This window comes from Lolium perenne, chromosome 4, assembly GCF_019359855.2.
Source record: "Lolium perenne isolate Kyuss_39 chromosome 4, Kyuss_2.0, whole genome shotgun sequence".
Lineage (NCBI taxonomy): Eukaryota > Viridiplantae > Streptophyta > Magnoliopsida > Poales > Poaceae > Lolium > Lolium perenne.
In genome coordinates this window covers 232,100,615-232,115,922 of record NC_067247.2, presented here as the reverse complement: position 1 = coordinate 232,115,922, position 15,308 = coordinate 232,100,615, and the positions used below count along the sequence as shown (strand labels likewise).

The following is a 15,308-nucleotide window of genomic DNA, read 5'->3' as shown; positions in this document are numbered from 1 at the left end:
TTTTGACGGGTCGTGGGAACCAGATACCAACGGCTCATTCCCCCCTCCCCCTCTCACTCATCTACAGTACCTGAGGGTTTTCTCGACGGTGCCGGGCTGATTCGAAGCTCATCTCGCCGGCGTCGCCGGTGGAGATGGGCGGAGGAGACGCACCGGGTAGATAGTTTAGCTAGGGTTAGCGGTAGTTTGCCGGTAGAGGGCTCTATGCCCAGTAGTGGAGGCGGAGGTCGAGATCTGACCTCCTGGATCTTGGCTGTTATAGGGTCCTACCTCCTTATTCTCCTCCGGTGGTTGGAGGGGAGAGGGATGGAAGGGGCTGGCGCTTCCTTCAATAACGAAGCGGCGGAGCACCACCTGATGAAGTGCGGAAGCGGCGGGCGACGTCCTTTCTTGGCCGGCCTTGGCGACGAGGGGGAAAGCGTGCGCCCGTCGGTGAAAGGCATCGTCGACAAGCTCCTGGCCGGCCGTGGAGGCGAGGAGGAGCGCACACACGCCGCCGCCAGTTCTTCTGCATCATCCAGGAGGTCTTACCTGCACTGGATTCGAGTGGTGGTGGTCGGCCATCGGCTCGGCTTCTCCCTGGCCTGCCATGGTGGGGAGGAAGGAGAAGCTGCCGATTCGCCGCCTAACGCCTATCGGAGCCAGATGATGCCAAAGAGGTGCTTTGGAGCTGCGTCTTCTTCGCCGTTGTTGTTGCTGATGCAGCGTTCGTCCAGGGAAGCTCTTCGGCGGGGGATATATGCCGGCGATGCCCTGCCCCTGCATCATATGGCCGATTGGCGGCCCTTCTCCTGGAGATCTGACTTCCCAAGGACCAAGAAGTCCAAGGGGAAGAGCTACTGCTTCCACCACGACGCCGGACCAAGCGGTTCGTCCCCGACGCCGGCGTTCGTTCTCTGGCGGAGCAACTCAGCGGCGATTCTCTTCTCCGGTGTAGAGCAAGGACCTGATCGCGTTTTTCAAATCTTTTTGAGGGTCTTTTCTATAATAGTTTGGTCCTTATCCAGAAATCCCCTGATCTGTAGGGGTTTATCTGCAATTTGTACCCACCGCCTGTTTAATACTAGCAGCTTCTAGGGTCTTTGGACCCTACCTTGTTCAAAAAAAAGACAGGTCGTGGAGTACGAGGGCTCATAAGCCGCTCGATCGGTTAAAATAGATGGCTCCTATTAGTTTAGGGGTACCGTAAAAGTCCCCCGGCCCGTAGGAGTGTGGTGCCAACTATGATCCATGATCTTCACATGTATAGGAGTGATATCAATACTCACAAGTAATGTGGAAGATTATGTGACACCTTGTTTGATGACTTTGGGCAGTTGTATACATGGAAAACATGATGGATTTTGGAATCTTGTGGTAGTTCCTCCCCATAGGACACTGGGTTGATGCATATGTTGATATTGTAGGGTCCAAAGTATAGCCAATTTGTTGTTAGAACAATGCATGGCAGAGGGCTGCATGCAAGGTTGTAGTTTGATAAAAAACTTCTCCCAAGAAAAAAGTTTGTTCCGGGAGTGGTGTTTTGGAACATGGGAGCATATGCTTCCTCTATTTTGAAATTCATCTTACACATATTTTGAATTTAAAAAAATTGAAACAAAAAATTCGCACGTACATCTTCACGTGCTACGCGCTCACAAAGTTGTTTCATAAAAAGTGGACTTGTCATGTGACGTATGTAAAAAAGACAAAACTCAGTGCTAAAAATAATGTTTTTTACAAGATAAATTTTCTCTTTTTTACATAGACCACAAAAAATATTGATATTTCATGAAACTTGACGAATGCACATATATTATGGAGATGTACATGTATAATTTTTTGTCAAAAATTTTCGACAACTCTAAATATAATTTTTCGGTATAAGGTGGATACGCACCCGGGAGCCGAATTGAATTTCCGGTTTGTTCCGTCCTTCTCTTATTTGCTTGGTTCTTCATACACTGGCGAACGTGATGGAAGTTTTGTTGAAGAAGTTGCTGCACCATCTTTAGCGTTTAGCGCATTGAGCCATTCTTTGAGAGGAGGAGCTGAGCAAGTAGAAGTGGAGTGGATCCCCCAATGTTGATGCTTGTGGTCGTACGAAGCTACAAATGGGGACATTGTGATAGCATAGTGATAACTCATGTTGTACCAATAATTGCAAGGGCCAGGTACTAACTCCACTTTTTTAGGCACGCATGTGTGAAGCACCGTAAAATAGATTTCCAAACATTGATTAATTCTTTTTTTTTTAACTGATCTGAACATACGAATACATATATGGTACTTCGTACATCACTGGGCGGCCATACATTTATAGGGTGGCATGTCATTCCAACAATGAACAATGCTCTTATAAGCTGACAAAAAATGCACGCCCACAGCCGCAAACCAACAGCCTCAGATTGGTCATAGTAGGGAGTAACTTAGACTAGTAACATATGCCATGTTACTAGTCTAGGTTACTACCTTCATAGTGGGTAGTAACTTATATACGGTGTCATGCATTGTATCATTTATTATGTTGTAGAGTCATCTTGCCTTGAAACTAGCCACAATGGGAGTATCATAAGTAGTATCATGCATACCATGTTGGCAAAAATCTGATGTGGCACACCAATGAATGAGGTGAGAGATGAGAGTGGTATCATAATATGATACCGTATCATAGCACGTAAAACTAGAAAACTTAGTGGCAAACACATCATGTACACAAATTTGCATTGAGATTCTACAAAACATTAAATATGATGATACTATGATACTATTTTATGATACTATACATTGTGGGGTAGTATCATAAACTAGTATCATGTGCATGATACTAGTGTATGATACTTCCCATTGTGACTAGTCTGAGGTGTGTGATGTTAGCATGCCATGTCACCAAAATGCCTTGAGATGTGTGATGTTACTAGCTATGTTACTCCCACTATGAGCAGTCTCATCTTCCCATCTTGGAGAAACATGCACTGAATAACAACTCAGCATGAGTAACCGCAAACTTCATGGCCAACTGGTCACGCATTCCTAGCCACCTTCAAGAGTATGGACGCAGCAGTACCAAAATGTCTTCCAGATTGACGATTATTTGTCAGTAGTTGCCCAACTCTTCCCAGCAGTGAAAGGTTGTGATTTTGAATTGGATTACTGTCCATTGAGCTACCCCAAGAGCGACGGAGGTCTTCACAACCAAGTGCAGACCTAGCTGTGGATGCACCAGTACCAAAAAATCTTCTGGACTGGCAATTTCTTGATAGCTGTGGAGCTATTCCAAACACGGGACGCTTAAGACCTGGAACAGGAGTTGTTACAGTAGGTTGACTGGCATCTGCTGTTGCGTAGGGTGGATACACATGCACAAAACACCTGGCCAGTAGCACTGATCTCCAATAAGGGAAGAACCTTCTCCTTGTGTATGTGGGATCCCATCCTCCACGCAGTTTCTTCTCCACAGCATTTACTTCCTCTGCAGCACAGAGATTATCCGTTCCTGTAACTCCCTTGGTTGAATCCATAGGCCCTTTGTGGTATAACTCTTGGTTGGACGTTATGCAGTCATAAGGGCGGAGGTTGTTAACATCAACGATTCCTTCAGTTGGGCAAAACCCATACTCCTTGAGAATAGAAGAAACCCGTCCCAGAACCTCCATGTGAGGCACCTCTGAATGTGTCTGAATGTATGCAGAAAGGGCTTCACCATCTTGGGATACTATATCAACAAGATGGCCTATAAGAACCATAAATATTATCTCTTCCTCGAGCAGCTTCCGTGCATTCGCATTCTTATCCTCCAATCTTAGGGTACCCAAATGTTTCAATATACAACACATGATGATATCAAACCCAACTCGCTTACTATTGTCATTGCTTATGGAGGAACATCCCCCGCGGAGTTGCGCTTGAGCTGCCAGAAGTAAAACTGCAGAATGGATAAGCTTCCCATCCTTCACATAATTCCATATCTCATCAACTAGATTATCTGTTCTTTCTGCTAGCAGTTTAACTGTGTCCAAAAATATTTTCATTTCAGGCATGCATAGCAGATGGATAATCTTGTAGATATAATCCCGATGATTCTGGTATGGAAATAGATTATCCTCCAGATACTTATGCAGGCAAGTATTCTCGACCGCAACATGGAGTGGGAGTAGGTTCTCAATGATGTCATTCCCAACTGTGCGTACATTGGCTGATGCACCATGATGAAAGAGTAACTTGATCATGTCAGTAGAAAACCTTTCAGCAGCTTCATGGAGAGGGAAGTATCCATATGGGTTAATGCAGTTGGGATTGGCATGCTGTCCATTGAGCCTTGGTACCTTGCCCTCCAATATAACTTTCACACATCGTAGGGCATCATGACTGATCATGTAAGTTAAGGTCTGTGAGGTGATGGTATAACTCCATGTCATGCCCTTGTTGTTCACAAATAAGTGGAGGAAGGACCGGACGCTATCTCTTTGTAGGATGGGCCGCAGTTTGGGAGATAGATCATAGAAGGCCATGCGTAGCGACTTAGGAGTAGGATCTTGGGTGAATATATCATTTGGTCTGGACTTGGCAATCAAAAGAGACCGTTCAAAAAAAACCTCCTGAATCTTCTTGAAATCCAGTCCTCCAGGAACTGAAACCGAAATGCAAGGATACCCAGGGTACTTAGAACTGGTCCTAAATTTCAGTTCCGTCATTCCTTTGCCAGCGCCCAATTCCGACATAATTATGCTAGAATCTGATGAAGATTGAATATTCCGGTACCTGAAGAACCAGATCTGAAGACGAGAGGCTAAACTGGGAGTGGTGGAAGGTAGGCGCCCAAGGGCAGCGAGGAGTTCGCGATAGGGTTTCCGGAATCCCCTCACGCTGACTTGACGAGTGGCTGGAAACACTATCGCCTCGCTTCAACTACCACGGGCAGAAACCCCCTCGGCGGCGGCCGGCGCGCAGTATTGGTGCTGAGCCGCCGGACTCGACCGAGTAGATGAGTAACTCTTCTGGTTGTCACTTGTCTTTTCCGTTTGTGGAGAGTCAATAGTATAAAACCGATGTTGAAATTTACTTGTATACCACCACTTTATATTTGCAGGACAAAAAATTACCAGATTTTGCAGAATGCGCTCATAGCTGATTTGGAGAGAATTGACACGAAATTTCAATGGTTGGCCCCATTGTCAGGGCTGAGGTGGCATTGGTCCCACTTACCAGACCATTTTATGAAAAAAAATATATTAAAAAAACCAAAAGAGTGTAAAAAAATATCCCCAATGGTCCCGTCAGCCGTGCCGTTGCCCGCCAGTTCTCCGCCATGCACGTCTGCCACCGCACGCCCCGCCGTGCCTGCCCGCCGTAGATCCCACCTGCCTCCGAGCGCCTCGCTGAAGAGCCCGCCCGCCGTTGCGTGCCACACCGCAGACCCCGCCGCCGCGCGCCTCGCCACCGAGCCTGCCCGCAGCTCCCCTCGCTCGCGAGCAGGGCGCCGGTGAAGAGCAGCTCCGCGTGCAGCGGTGCTGTGGGCTCGACGGGTCTCGATCTTGGAGATGTCAGACAACGAGAAAAGGGGAAGGAGGCGGCGCTTTGATGGGAGGCGGGGGGGGCGCGTCGGTGGTGAGCTACGGCGGACTAGCCGGAGGAGCTCACGGCGGCGGCCTGACGGGAGGAGAGGCGGAGACTGCGGCGGCACGACCAAGCTCTCCACCTCCCCCATGCCCTCCTCCTCTTCTCAAGCCGCAGGAGCCGCCTTTGCCGCCTCAATCTCGACAACGATGGCCACCGGTCGGAGCCCTGCGAGGCGGCGACGGGCGGGCACGGCGAGGCGGCGGTGGGCAGGCTCGGCGAGGTGCGCGGCGGTGGACGGGCATGGCGAGGCGGCGGCGTGCGGGCTCGGCCAGGCGGCGGGTTCGGACGCGTGGGATTTTATTTTACAGATTTTTTGGATTTTTAAATTAAACTATTATATGTGTCCCTCTCCATCTCACATATTCACATCATCACTTACAACAGACCCCGCCAGTCAGAAACTGTGTCAATTCTAGATCTATTCACGTTTAGCGCATTCTGTAAAAAAAAAACTAGCAAAATGTGGTGGTTTTTTGTCCCGCAAACGTAGGTGGTGGTACACCGTAAATTTCACCATCAAAGTGGTGATTTTATGCTATTGACTCGTTTGTGGATGATATGCAAAGGTCATCCTCAACTCATTGCCCATAAGGGAAAAACTCCTTCCAGAAACGACTCGTAAAAATGGGATCTCTGTCAGAAATCGTGACCTTGGGGAGGTTTTGCAACTTGAACACATTGCTTGAGGGTTTGTTGCCACTTTCACCGCTATAAAGGGGTGGTGAGGTGGAATGAAGTGAGCCAAGCAGGTGAACTTATCCATGACAACCATAATATTGTTGGCAGAGCCTGCTGTTGGGAGACCTTCGACGAAATCCATGGTAACCATTTGCCAAGCTGCATCGGGTGTAGGCAATGGTTTGAGAAGGCCGGGGTACTTGACACGCTCAGGCTTCACCTGCTGACGAACCATGCACGATATATTGGACAAAGGTTGGTGAGAGCCTTAATCTTAGGCCATACGAACAGGGCGGATGCGAGAGTATGTTGCTAGGAGTCCAAAATGGCCACCTATAGTGTTGGCGTGAAACGTTGTGAGGATCTTGTGTTGTATTTCCTCTGAGCCCCACAAGCCAAATACAGCTTCGGAAATACAGTAGGTTGTCATGCCATGTAAAGTGATCCTTGGATCAGGAGCTTTGCTTCAGATTCTCAATCCACTGAGTAGCATGAATGTTTGCTGGCTCTCACTTCATCGAGCCAAGCTGACTCACATTTAGTTATTGTGTTCAATGTTACATTTTCCGGGTGTTGATGACAAGACAGTGCGTCCGCTACCTGATTCTCCCTGCCTTTGCGGTAGCATATCTTGTATTGTAGGTTTAAGAATTTGGTGAAGGCCTTTTGTTGCCAAACCGGCGACCAAGCGAGTCGCAAAAAGGCGACTTCGGCTTAAAAGTCGGCAATTAGCCCTAGATGAACTCGGGGGGCTAATGTTAGGGGAATACCAAACGGTTATGGCCATGGCGTCTTCTGTATGTGCGGCACAAGACTATTTCTAGTACAAGGAAAGGAGTTGTCTGCCGAGATCTAATAGAACTCATGTAACCCTTATAAAAGCGGAGGTAGATGGACACATAGATTCAATAGATCATAGACAGATTTTATCGAGAGATTAAAAATGCCACCGATGCCTTAGAGCAAGTCGCCTAGAGCCAGCTACATTATGATCATATAGTGACTTATAGCAGCAATAAGGTTTTTTTTTTTGACGTTTAAACAAGGACTTCCATTAAAATGGTCCAGCTAAATCTCTGGCCAGAACAGTAGCGATACAACTGGGTGCATGATCATCCCAGTAAGAGTCCATGGACTCAGAAATTACTCCCAGCTTTGCAAGCTCATGGGCAGCATTGTTACAAGCACGATGGCAGAAAGAGAAATCAAAAGACTCAAAGTTCAGGTTGCACAGGCTTCTAGCCTCCTTGATCACCACTCCGACGCTTGACATGTCATAAGTCTTGCTCTTGAGGGCTTGCACCAGGTTGGAGGCTTCCGACTCAAAGATGATTCGGTTGGCGCCAATCTTGTTCGCACCGCTGATTGCAGCAATGCACGCTACAGCCTCGGACTGCAAAGCACTTCCCAGGTGATTGGACTTTCCCGCACCGGCAGCAATGAATTTGTTGTCATGGTCACGGATGATAAAGACCCACCCACCAGCTCCGACATTGGCATGAGCCGTCGAAGTTGATCTTCACATGATTATCTGGAGTTTTTTCCCACTTGTGGACGTCAGGAGGTTTTGGCGGCTTCTCCTTCCTCTTGAGAGAGAGGAATTCGACCAGCGACTTCTCAACTTTGGAACAAACCACCTTAGGATCCGCGATGCTTTCCCCCGCATTGACCTTATTGCAGACATTCCACCATTCGCATAGGAAGGTGACCACCCGGAGCTGGATGTCCTCATCCTTCTTCCAGAGTTCGAAAGGAGCTCGCGCGGGAGGTGCAGAGCAGGAAAGATTCCCGGAGTTCACCCAACCCCAGGAAAATCTAGCAGGTCTTGGCCGCCTTGCAATTGAGGAAACATGACCCCCATCCTCACTGAGTCTGTTGCACACTTGGTATCCAGATCAACCCCAAGCCTTGAGATCTTCATTCTGTTTGCAAGAATGTTATGAGCAAGGCGCCACACAAACATCTTGATCTTGGTTGGAACATTAAGCTGACAAATATGATCCCAATCGAAAGCTGCACCGGGAGCGGTAGAGGGGCTGGAGCTTGCCGCCTCCCTACCCGAACTCCTATCTCTCAGCATAACTCCAAGCTTGTAGGCTGACTTCACCGAACTGGCCCCTTGGATCAAAATGCCAAGCGAGGTTGTCCTCCATACCATCACAAATGTTTATGGACAAAATGCTGTGAACATCTTCAGGCTGAAAGAGGCTAGCAACGATATCAGCGTCCCAATCGCCGGTAGTAGGATCCAGAAGATCAGCCACTAGGGAGATCGGCGAGCGGCCCCGGAGGGACCTCGGTCTTCTAGTATCGCCGAAAGGGATCCAAGGATCATGCCATATCTTGATTTTAGTTCCGTCCCCCACACGCCAGATCAGCCCCTCCTTCAACAGCCCCACCCCTTTTAGAATACTGCGCCATGTGTAAGAGATGCCCGGGGCCGCCACTGCGTCCACGATATTGCCGTTGGGGAAATACTTAGCCCGGAGCACCCTGCCACAAAGAGATTCAGGGTCTTGGAGGAAGCGCCAGCCCTGCTTGGCCAGCATTGCCAAGTTGAAAATATGCAAGTCCCGGAAACCGAGACTGCCCTTACTCTTTGCATTGGATAAGCACTGCCAACTGAGCCAGTGGTGTCGCTCATCATCTTGATTGTTCCACCAATAGCGGCAAACCATGGAGCTGATATCATCACAGAAGGTTTTAGTAATGTCAAAACAGGACATCGCATACATTGGAATGGCCTGGGCGACAGCTTTCACAAGGATTTCCTTCCCAGCCCGAGAAAGAAACTTCTCTTTCCAACCCTGGATTTTCTTCCAAATTTTCTCCTTGAGATAGCCAAAAGCAGATGTAATAGATCTGCCAAGATGGACAGGCAGGCTGAGATATCTATCTGAGAAAGCCTCATCGGCAATGTGCAACAAACCCTTGAACTTTCTCTTGGCCGAAGAGGAGGTACCCTTGCTAAACATTATGGCGGATTTCTCCTTGTTAACCATCTAGGCATCTTCATAGAGGGCCAGAATATCCTTCAATGTATTCGCAGTCTTGTCGTTTACTTGCAGAAAAATGAGAGAATCATCCGCAAAGAAGAGGTGATTAATCCGCGGGGCAGCCAGGCAGACCTGGACACCCATGAGAGAACCATCCGCCTCTGGCTTCTTGAAAAGAGCAAAGAGCCCCTCGGCACACAAAATGAAAAGGTAGGGGGACAAAGGGCAGCCCTGGCGCAGGCCCCGTTGAGGAGTAATGACCTCAGTTAGGCCCTTATTGACCTTAACCCTGTAAGTGACAGTGGTGATGTAGCCCATCACCAGATCAACACACTGGCAGTTGAAGCCCAATTTTAACATCATGTTCTTAAAAAATGACCATTCAACCCGGTCGAAAGCTTTGCTCATATCCAGCTTGACAGCAGCCAGACCGCCCAGCCCCCCTTCCTCAAGTGCATGAAATGGGTGGTCTCATATGCGATGAGGATATTGTCTGTTATCAATCTTCCAGCCACAAAAGCACTTTGGCTTTGTGAGATAATTTCATCCAAAACCTCCTTGAACCTGCAAGCGATCACCTCCGAGACGATTTTGAAGACGAGGTTGCATAGGATGATGGGGCGGAGATCCTTGATTCTCTCCGGGTTCTTTACCTTGGGGATTAGAACAATCACAGTTTCATTCCAGCCAGTGGGGATAGCGCCACCATTCAGAACTCCGAGAACCTCCAGCTGAACCTGCACACCCACCAAGTCCCAAAACCGCTTGAAGAAGGTGGAAGGCATACCATCAGGGCCCGGCGACTTGAGATCGCCCATGGAGTTCAGAGCAGCCTTAATCTCAACGGAATTGAAGGGCTTCCTCAAGAAGGAATTCATCTCCGGAGTGACCACAAAAGGAACACACTCCAGCAATTCAGCTTCTCTGGTGCCAGCTGAGGAAGTAAAAAGGTCTTGATAATAACGAGCGATGAAGGTCCTGAGGTCTTCCTCCCCCTCTACAATTCTACCATCATCAGCGCTCAACCTCCGCAGTTGGTTAACTTTACGCTTCTCCGAGGCACATGCGTGGAAAAAGCTGGAATTCTTGTCGCCATCTTTCAGCCGGTGAGCCTTTGCACGCTGCTTCCAGAAGATATTTTTCTGATCCAGAAGATGCTCGAGCTTATATCTCAGCATATGCTCCATAGAGACCTGATCGAGAGAGATGTCCCTTTTTCTACAACGGTTCAGCTCCTTCTTCACTTTCTTGATGCGATTCTGCAAATCCCCCAGAATCTCTTTACTCCAAGATTGGAGCTCCGCATTCACCTTCTTGATGGCTTCCGAAACAGCGGTGTCCCCCGAGAGGAGGGAGAGGTGCCAGACATTGTGGACTACTTCCTTGCACTCCTCCTCCTCAAGCCAAGAGGCCTCGAACTTAGGTGCCTCGCGCAACCCTGAGGAGTAGCTGCAGTGAGGATCAGGATCTAAGATAACAATAACTGGCCTACCTCCTGCTTTTTACTTTCTTCTTTGTCAGAGTTCCCGGGGTCCCCATTTATCGCCTTGTAGCTGGAAAATGAGTACGCCACTCAAGATTAGCCACAGACCGATCCAGCCTCTCCTTAACATAAGTTTCTGCTCGCTGACTGTTGTTTCGCCAAGTGTAAGGATCGCCCACAAAACCCAAGTCCTCCAGCTCGCAGAAGTCCAACGCCATTCTGAATTTGTCCATGCAGGTTTGCTTCCTCGGAACATGAAAGTATAGAGATGGTAAACCTAGAGGGGGGGTGAATAGGTTTCTACATATTTTAATTCTTTCTTTGCAATATTAGGCTTTGCGGAATATGAAGGTGAGCCTAATGCAAACTAGGTGAAGCAACCTATATGAGGATACAACTAACTCGAGCACGAAGGCTCTCACAGGCAGTTAAATCACAAGTAAGGGGTTCGGTTAGAGATAACCGATAGCACGCGGAGACGAGGATGTATTCCCGTGTTCCCTTCCTTTGCAAGAAGGTACGTCACGTTTGGAGGGGTGGAGGTCCCATGAAGGATTCCCCACGCCACGAAGGCTCGCCCTATTCTCCGGAGCCTATCCCATGAAGGAATAGCTCACTCACTTGTGGTAGACTTTGAGGTAGCCTCCAAACCTTCACAATCTTGCCCGGAGCAAATCCACAGCCCGGATGCTTCCGGACTCCTCTTGCCCACCTAGGGTTTCCAAGGAACCCTAGGAAGCAAGCTTCTCGATGAATATAAGGGGGAATGAGATTTGGCTCGGTAGAACAGTAGATCGGGTCCTCCTCTAGTGATTCCCCGGAGGGATTTGAGTTTGGGTGGGGGAGGAGGGAGATCGGAGGCTTTTGGTGTTTCTAGCAATGGAGTAAGAGAGAGAGAGAGAGCTCAAGAACAGCTTGTAGTGTAGTGCCTAACAGTTCTGAGGTAGGAGAAGGCCTATTTATAGTGTTCTTCGAAATATGACCGTTGGTCACTTGCCACCTCATCGTTTCTCCCGACAAACCCGGTCAACCGGACCAGTGACCGGACTGTCCGGTGCAGAGCCCGGTCAGACCGGGCCAGGGACCGGACCAGCCGGTCCAGACCGGATGGTAGACCGGATCCTGACTGGGGGTCACTTTGCCTCGTCCAGGAGCTCCTCCGGTTGGCGCCCGGTCGACCGGACCGCACGCCAGGCTCGCCGGTCTGGAGGCCGGCTGACCGGGCGGCAAACCGGATCACTTAGGCGTTGGTTTGGAGCCCGGTTGGCGCCCGGTCGACCGGACTGCACGCCGGACTAGCCGGTCTGGAGGCCGGTCCAACCGGGCGGCCGACCGGATTTCTGCTGTAGACCCTCTTTTGATTGTTGTTGAAGTGGGGGGACTCCTTTAGCCTTCTTGTTCCTTTGATACACCATTTATGCCTCTTTGCCTAATACCTGAGATAATCCTTGTAAACGTATTAGGTCAAATACTCTAGCACTGTGTCATTGTTACCAAAATAATGGATAAGGGTAAAATACCCTTACAATCTCCCCCTTTTTGGTAAACGATGACAAACCGAGCTAGAGTCACATATAGATATTATGATAAGCTCTAAACCTTGATTCCATATAAGATATTACGACAGCTCCCCCATAATGTGTGCACTTGGAGAATTTGCGTTTGAATGCAAAGTGCACCATTTGTGGAATATGAGAAGCTCCCCCAATATCTTTAGGAAACAAGCATGGTATGGACAAGTATATCAAGATATATAAGCATAAAGCATGATTATCCTAATAGAGTGATTAAGCATACATAGTCGTCCATACACGTCCATACACAAATTATTCGAAGTAGCAATTGGTTCTTGGAAAAATCAAAGCAAATAAGCACAAGCCATATAAGATCCAAATAAAGCAACTCCCATGGCTTGTGAACCCCGTGGTCCTAGACTCTACGCTCTTCTCCCCCTTTGGCATCGGAACACCAAAAAGGCGAAGAAAAGAGGAGAGATGCTATCGCACCCATCAATAGAACTCATGTCCGACGGAGTAGGAGCTCTCGCCATCATCGCGCGCAGCCGCACCACCGTCATCCTCATCACCATCATCATCAGTAGGAGAAGGAGCACGAGCAGTCCGAGGAGGAGGGCCACCATGAGCATACATGGTCAGATCGAAGTTCTGGAGCATCTCATCAGTAATGGGAGGCATCTCCCAAGCAGGTGCAACCACAGGCTCCATCTCAGGGCCAGAAGGAGGAACAGGAGCATTCCGTGCAGCCATGAACTCACTATGTCTCCTCCGTGTCTCCTGGTTCAAGGCAAGACTCTGATGTGCAACATCATTGGTATTCTTGCACATCTGCCACATGCTGGAGAAGAAGCGAGCGGCACCACGCTGAGGGCGCCGGGAGTAGCTGGAGCTTGCTGCAGGATCATGTTGTTGCTTGGAACGGCGCTCAGTGGAGGGCATCATGGAAGGGACTTCCGGGCGACCATCCTGAGTAGGGAACCTGAATGGTTCCATGATGACCCTTTCATCAAGAGTGTTGAGAGGAGCAGGAACAACGTAGTTGATGAGCCGCTGAACATACTGAGCATAGTTGGGAGTCATGCGGTCCATAACTGCACGCTTCAGTTCACAATGAATAAGATCACAACCATCAATCTTCCTTATCCTGGCAGGGTGGCAATAGTACATCAGATTCAGGTGATAGTTCCTGACTTCACTAGTATCTCCTGACTTGATGATGAGGTTTTCACAGAACAGCTTGGCAAGGACAAGATATGAGTAGTACATCCCGGAGATGGTGGGAGGCCCAGCTGTGGGGTTAGTGGGATAGCAAAAGGAGATGTCACCTCTAGTCATCTTAGGTCGAGTGTGAATTCTGTACCCTTGAGCACGGTCACCACCAAAACCCATGGCCGCACAGAACTGTGTGTAGGTGCAAGAGTACTTCTCCCTGCCAGTCATCCAAGTCATGGTGCTGTCCGCATCATCATGGAAGAAGACGGTGCAATGAAACTGACGGACTAGGAGGGGACAATAGGTGGGATCTTCTTGTGCATCATCGGGCTTTAGGCACACAAGGTCATATAGTCCCATACCCTTCAAGGTTTCAACCACAAAGCGGTACTTTGTGGCTTCATGCAAGGCAAGCTCTTCAGGATTGATGGCCTTGGGCATCACAACAGCACCATTCTTCATACACTCTTGAGTATCATAGAAACCATCCTATAGGGTTGCTTGTGTCTTGGTCCAGAAGAATTTGCCCCCACCAGTGTAAGTCCGGTGCTCATAGCGGTATGGGTTCACCGTCCTCACTTCCCGCCAATCACCACGGTGTGCATCCGCAAGATTGAAAGTTGGCACAATTTCATCATCCTCTTGGGCGGCATGCTTATCCTTTTTCTTGCCACCAACTGACTTGGTTCTTCTCCTCTCCGAGCTGCTAGTGTCAGTAGTCTGTTGAGCTGCAGTGGGTACGCGACCACTAGAACGGCGGGGTGGATTCTCAACAGTCCGTCCTCTCTTGGCAACAGTGCCACGTGGTTCACCACTCCAACTACCTGTGAATGAGAGAATAGAGCGAGGATAGCAGTGGGGTAAGTGTACATGTCATCAATAAGAGGGAAACCAAAAAGCATAGCATATATCCAAGTGTATTGATGAGATTGTGGGAAAACTGGGCGATCCGGCGCACAGGCCGGTCCAACCGGGCGGCAGACCGGACGAGCCGGTTGCCAATCCGGTTAGACCGGGCGGCACACCGGGCCGGCCGGTTGAGAGGCCGGTTGACCGGGCTGGTGACCGGATCTGTCGACTTGTGAGGAGTTGCCCAGATTTTCTACCACAAATTCATGCAAAAACTCAGAAACTTGAATATAGACTATAGCAATAGAGTGGAGTATGTGCTTTGTGTTGTGAGACACTCTAAAGGCATGAGGACTTACAAACCCTAACCCTAACCCTAAAATTTCCTCAAATCTTGTCAAGAAATTGCAATCTTGAACAACCCTGCTTCTCACTTGCGAAAAGGATTTCGTTGAAATCCCCGAAACACATCCATGGCAAGTTTGACTGACCGTGGAGGATGCGCAGCAGCTTCCAGGTCTTCTCCCTTGTCCCCGACTGCGGCTTCCCATAGATGCACGTGAGCCTCCATGTAAAGCCATCCTCTTCGGTGATGACCGCATCGATGTGGTAGCGCAACATCCCCGGATTGACCACCAGACTGACATCCTTTTTCCAAAGCAGGGCCAGACCCCCACTTCAACCAACACAGTTTTTCACCTCCATGTTTGGCATATCCAGCAACACATCGATACGCTTCATCTCCTCCTTGTCAAGCTTTGTTTCAGACAAGAAGAGAATATCAGGAGCTTCCGCCTTCCATAACTCAAGAAGGCCCAAGACTATCGGCTGATTCCCAAGCCCCCGGCAGTTGTGTGCTATAGCTTTCATTGATCCCCGCAGGGCTGAATAAGCAGCAACAAGGTTTTGTCACCATAGTGAAGCGTGAAGCTGGGTAGATCGTGTATTAATCTCGTCCCGGAATCTCCAACATCG

At 49.0% G+C, this 15,308-nt stretch overlaps 2 protein-coding genes across 2 annotated transcripts; both read right to left on the bottom strand.

The window, feature by feature from the left end:
• Positions 1-2,618: 2,618 nt before the first annotated feature.
• On the bottom strand, positions 2,619-5,010 carry LOC127326115 (uncharacterized). Its single transcript, XM_051352978.2, has one exon. The coding sequence runs from the start codon at positions 4,698-4,700 to the stop codon at positions 3,003-3,005; it is 1,698 nt and encodes a 565-aa protein (XP_051208938.1). The 5' UTR covers positions 4,701-5,010; the 3' UTR covers positions 2,619-3,002.
• Positions 5,011-7,330: 2,320 nt separating this feature from the next.
• Positions 7,331-9,278, bottom strand: LOC127326184 (uncharacterized). The gene is made up of 4 exons (XM_051353048.1): positions 8,379-9,278; positions 8,160-8,263; positions 7,755-8,109; positions 7,331-7,669 (listed from the first exon to the last, which is right to left on the bottom strand). The coding sequence occupies exons 1-4, from the start codon at positions 9,276-9,278 to the stop codon at positions 7,331-7,333; spliced, it is 1,698 nt and encodes a 565-aa protein (XP_051209008.1).
• Between the last annotated feature and the right edge of the window lie 6,030 nt (positions 9,279-15,308).

What these genes read in the sequence shown, in the direction of transcription:
- LOC127326115 (XM_051352978.2), bottom strand. Translation starts at nt 4,700, where the DNA reads ATGTCGGAATTGGGCGCTGGCAAAGGAATGACGGAACTGAAATTTAGG.
- LOC127326184 (XM_051353048.1), bottom strand. Translation starts at nt 9,278, where the DNA reads ATGGTTAACAAGGAGAAATCCGCCATAATGTTTAGCAAGGGTACCTCC. An exon ending in CAAGGGGCCAGTTCGGTGAA is followed by an intron (nt 8,264 to 8,378) that starts GTCAGCCTACAA and finishes CATATTTGTCAG; the next exon opens with CTTAATGTTCCAACCAAGAT. An exon ending in GCCAATGTCGGAGCTGGTGG is followed by an intron (nt 7,670 to 7,754) that starts GTGGGTCTTTAT and finishes AGTGCTTTGCAG; the next exon opens with TCCGAGGCTGTAGCGTGCAT.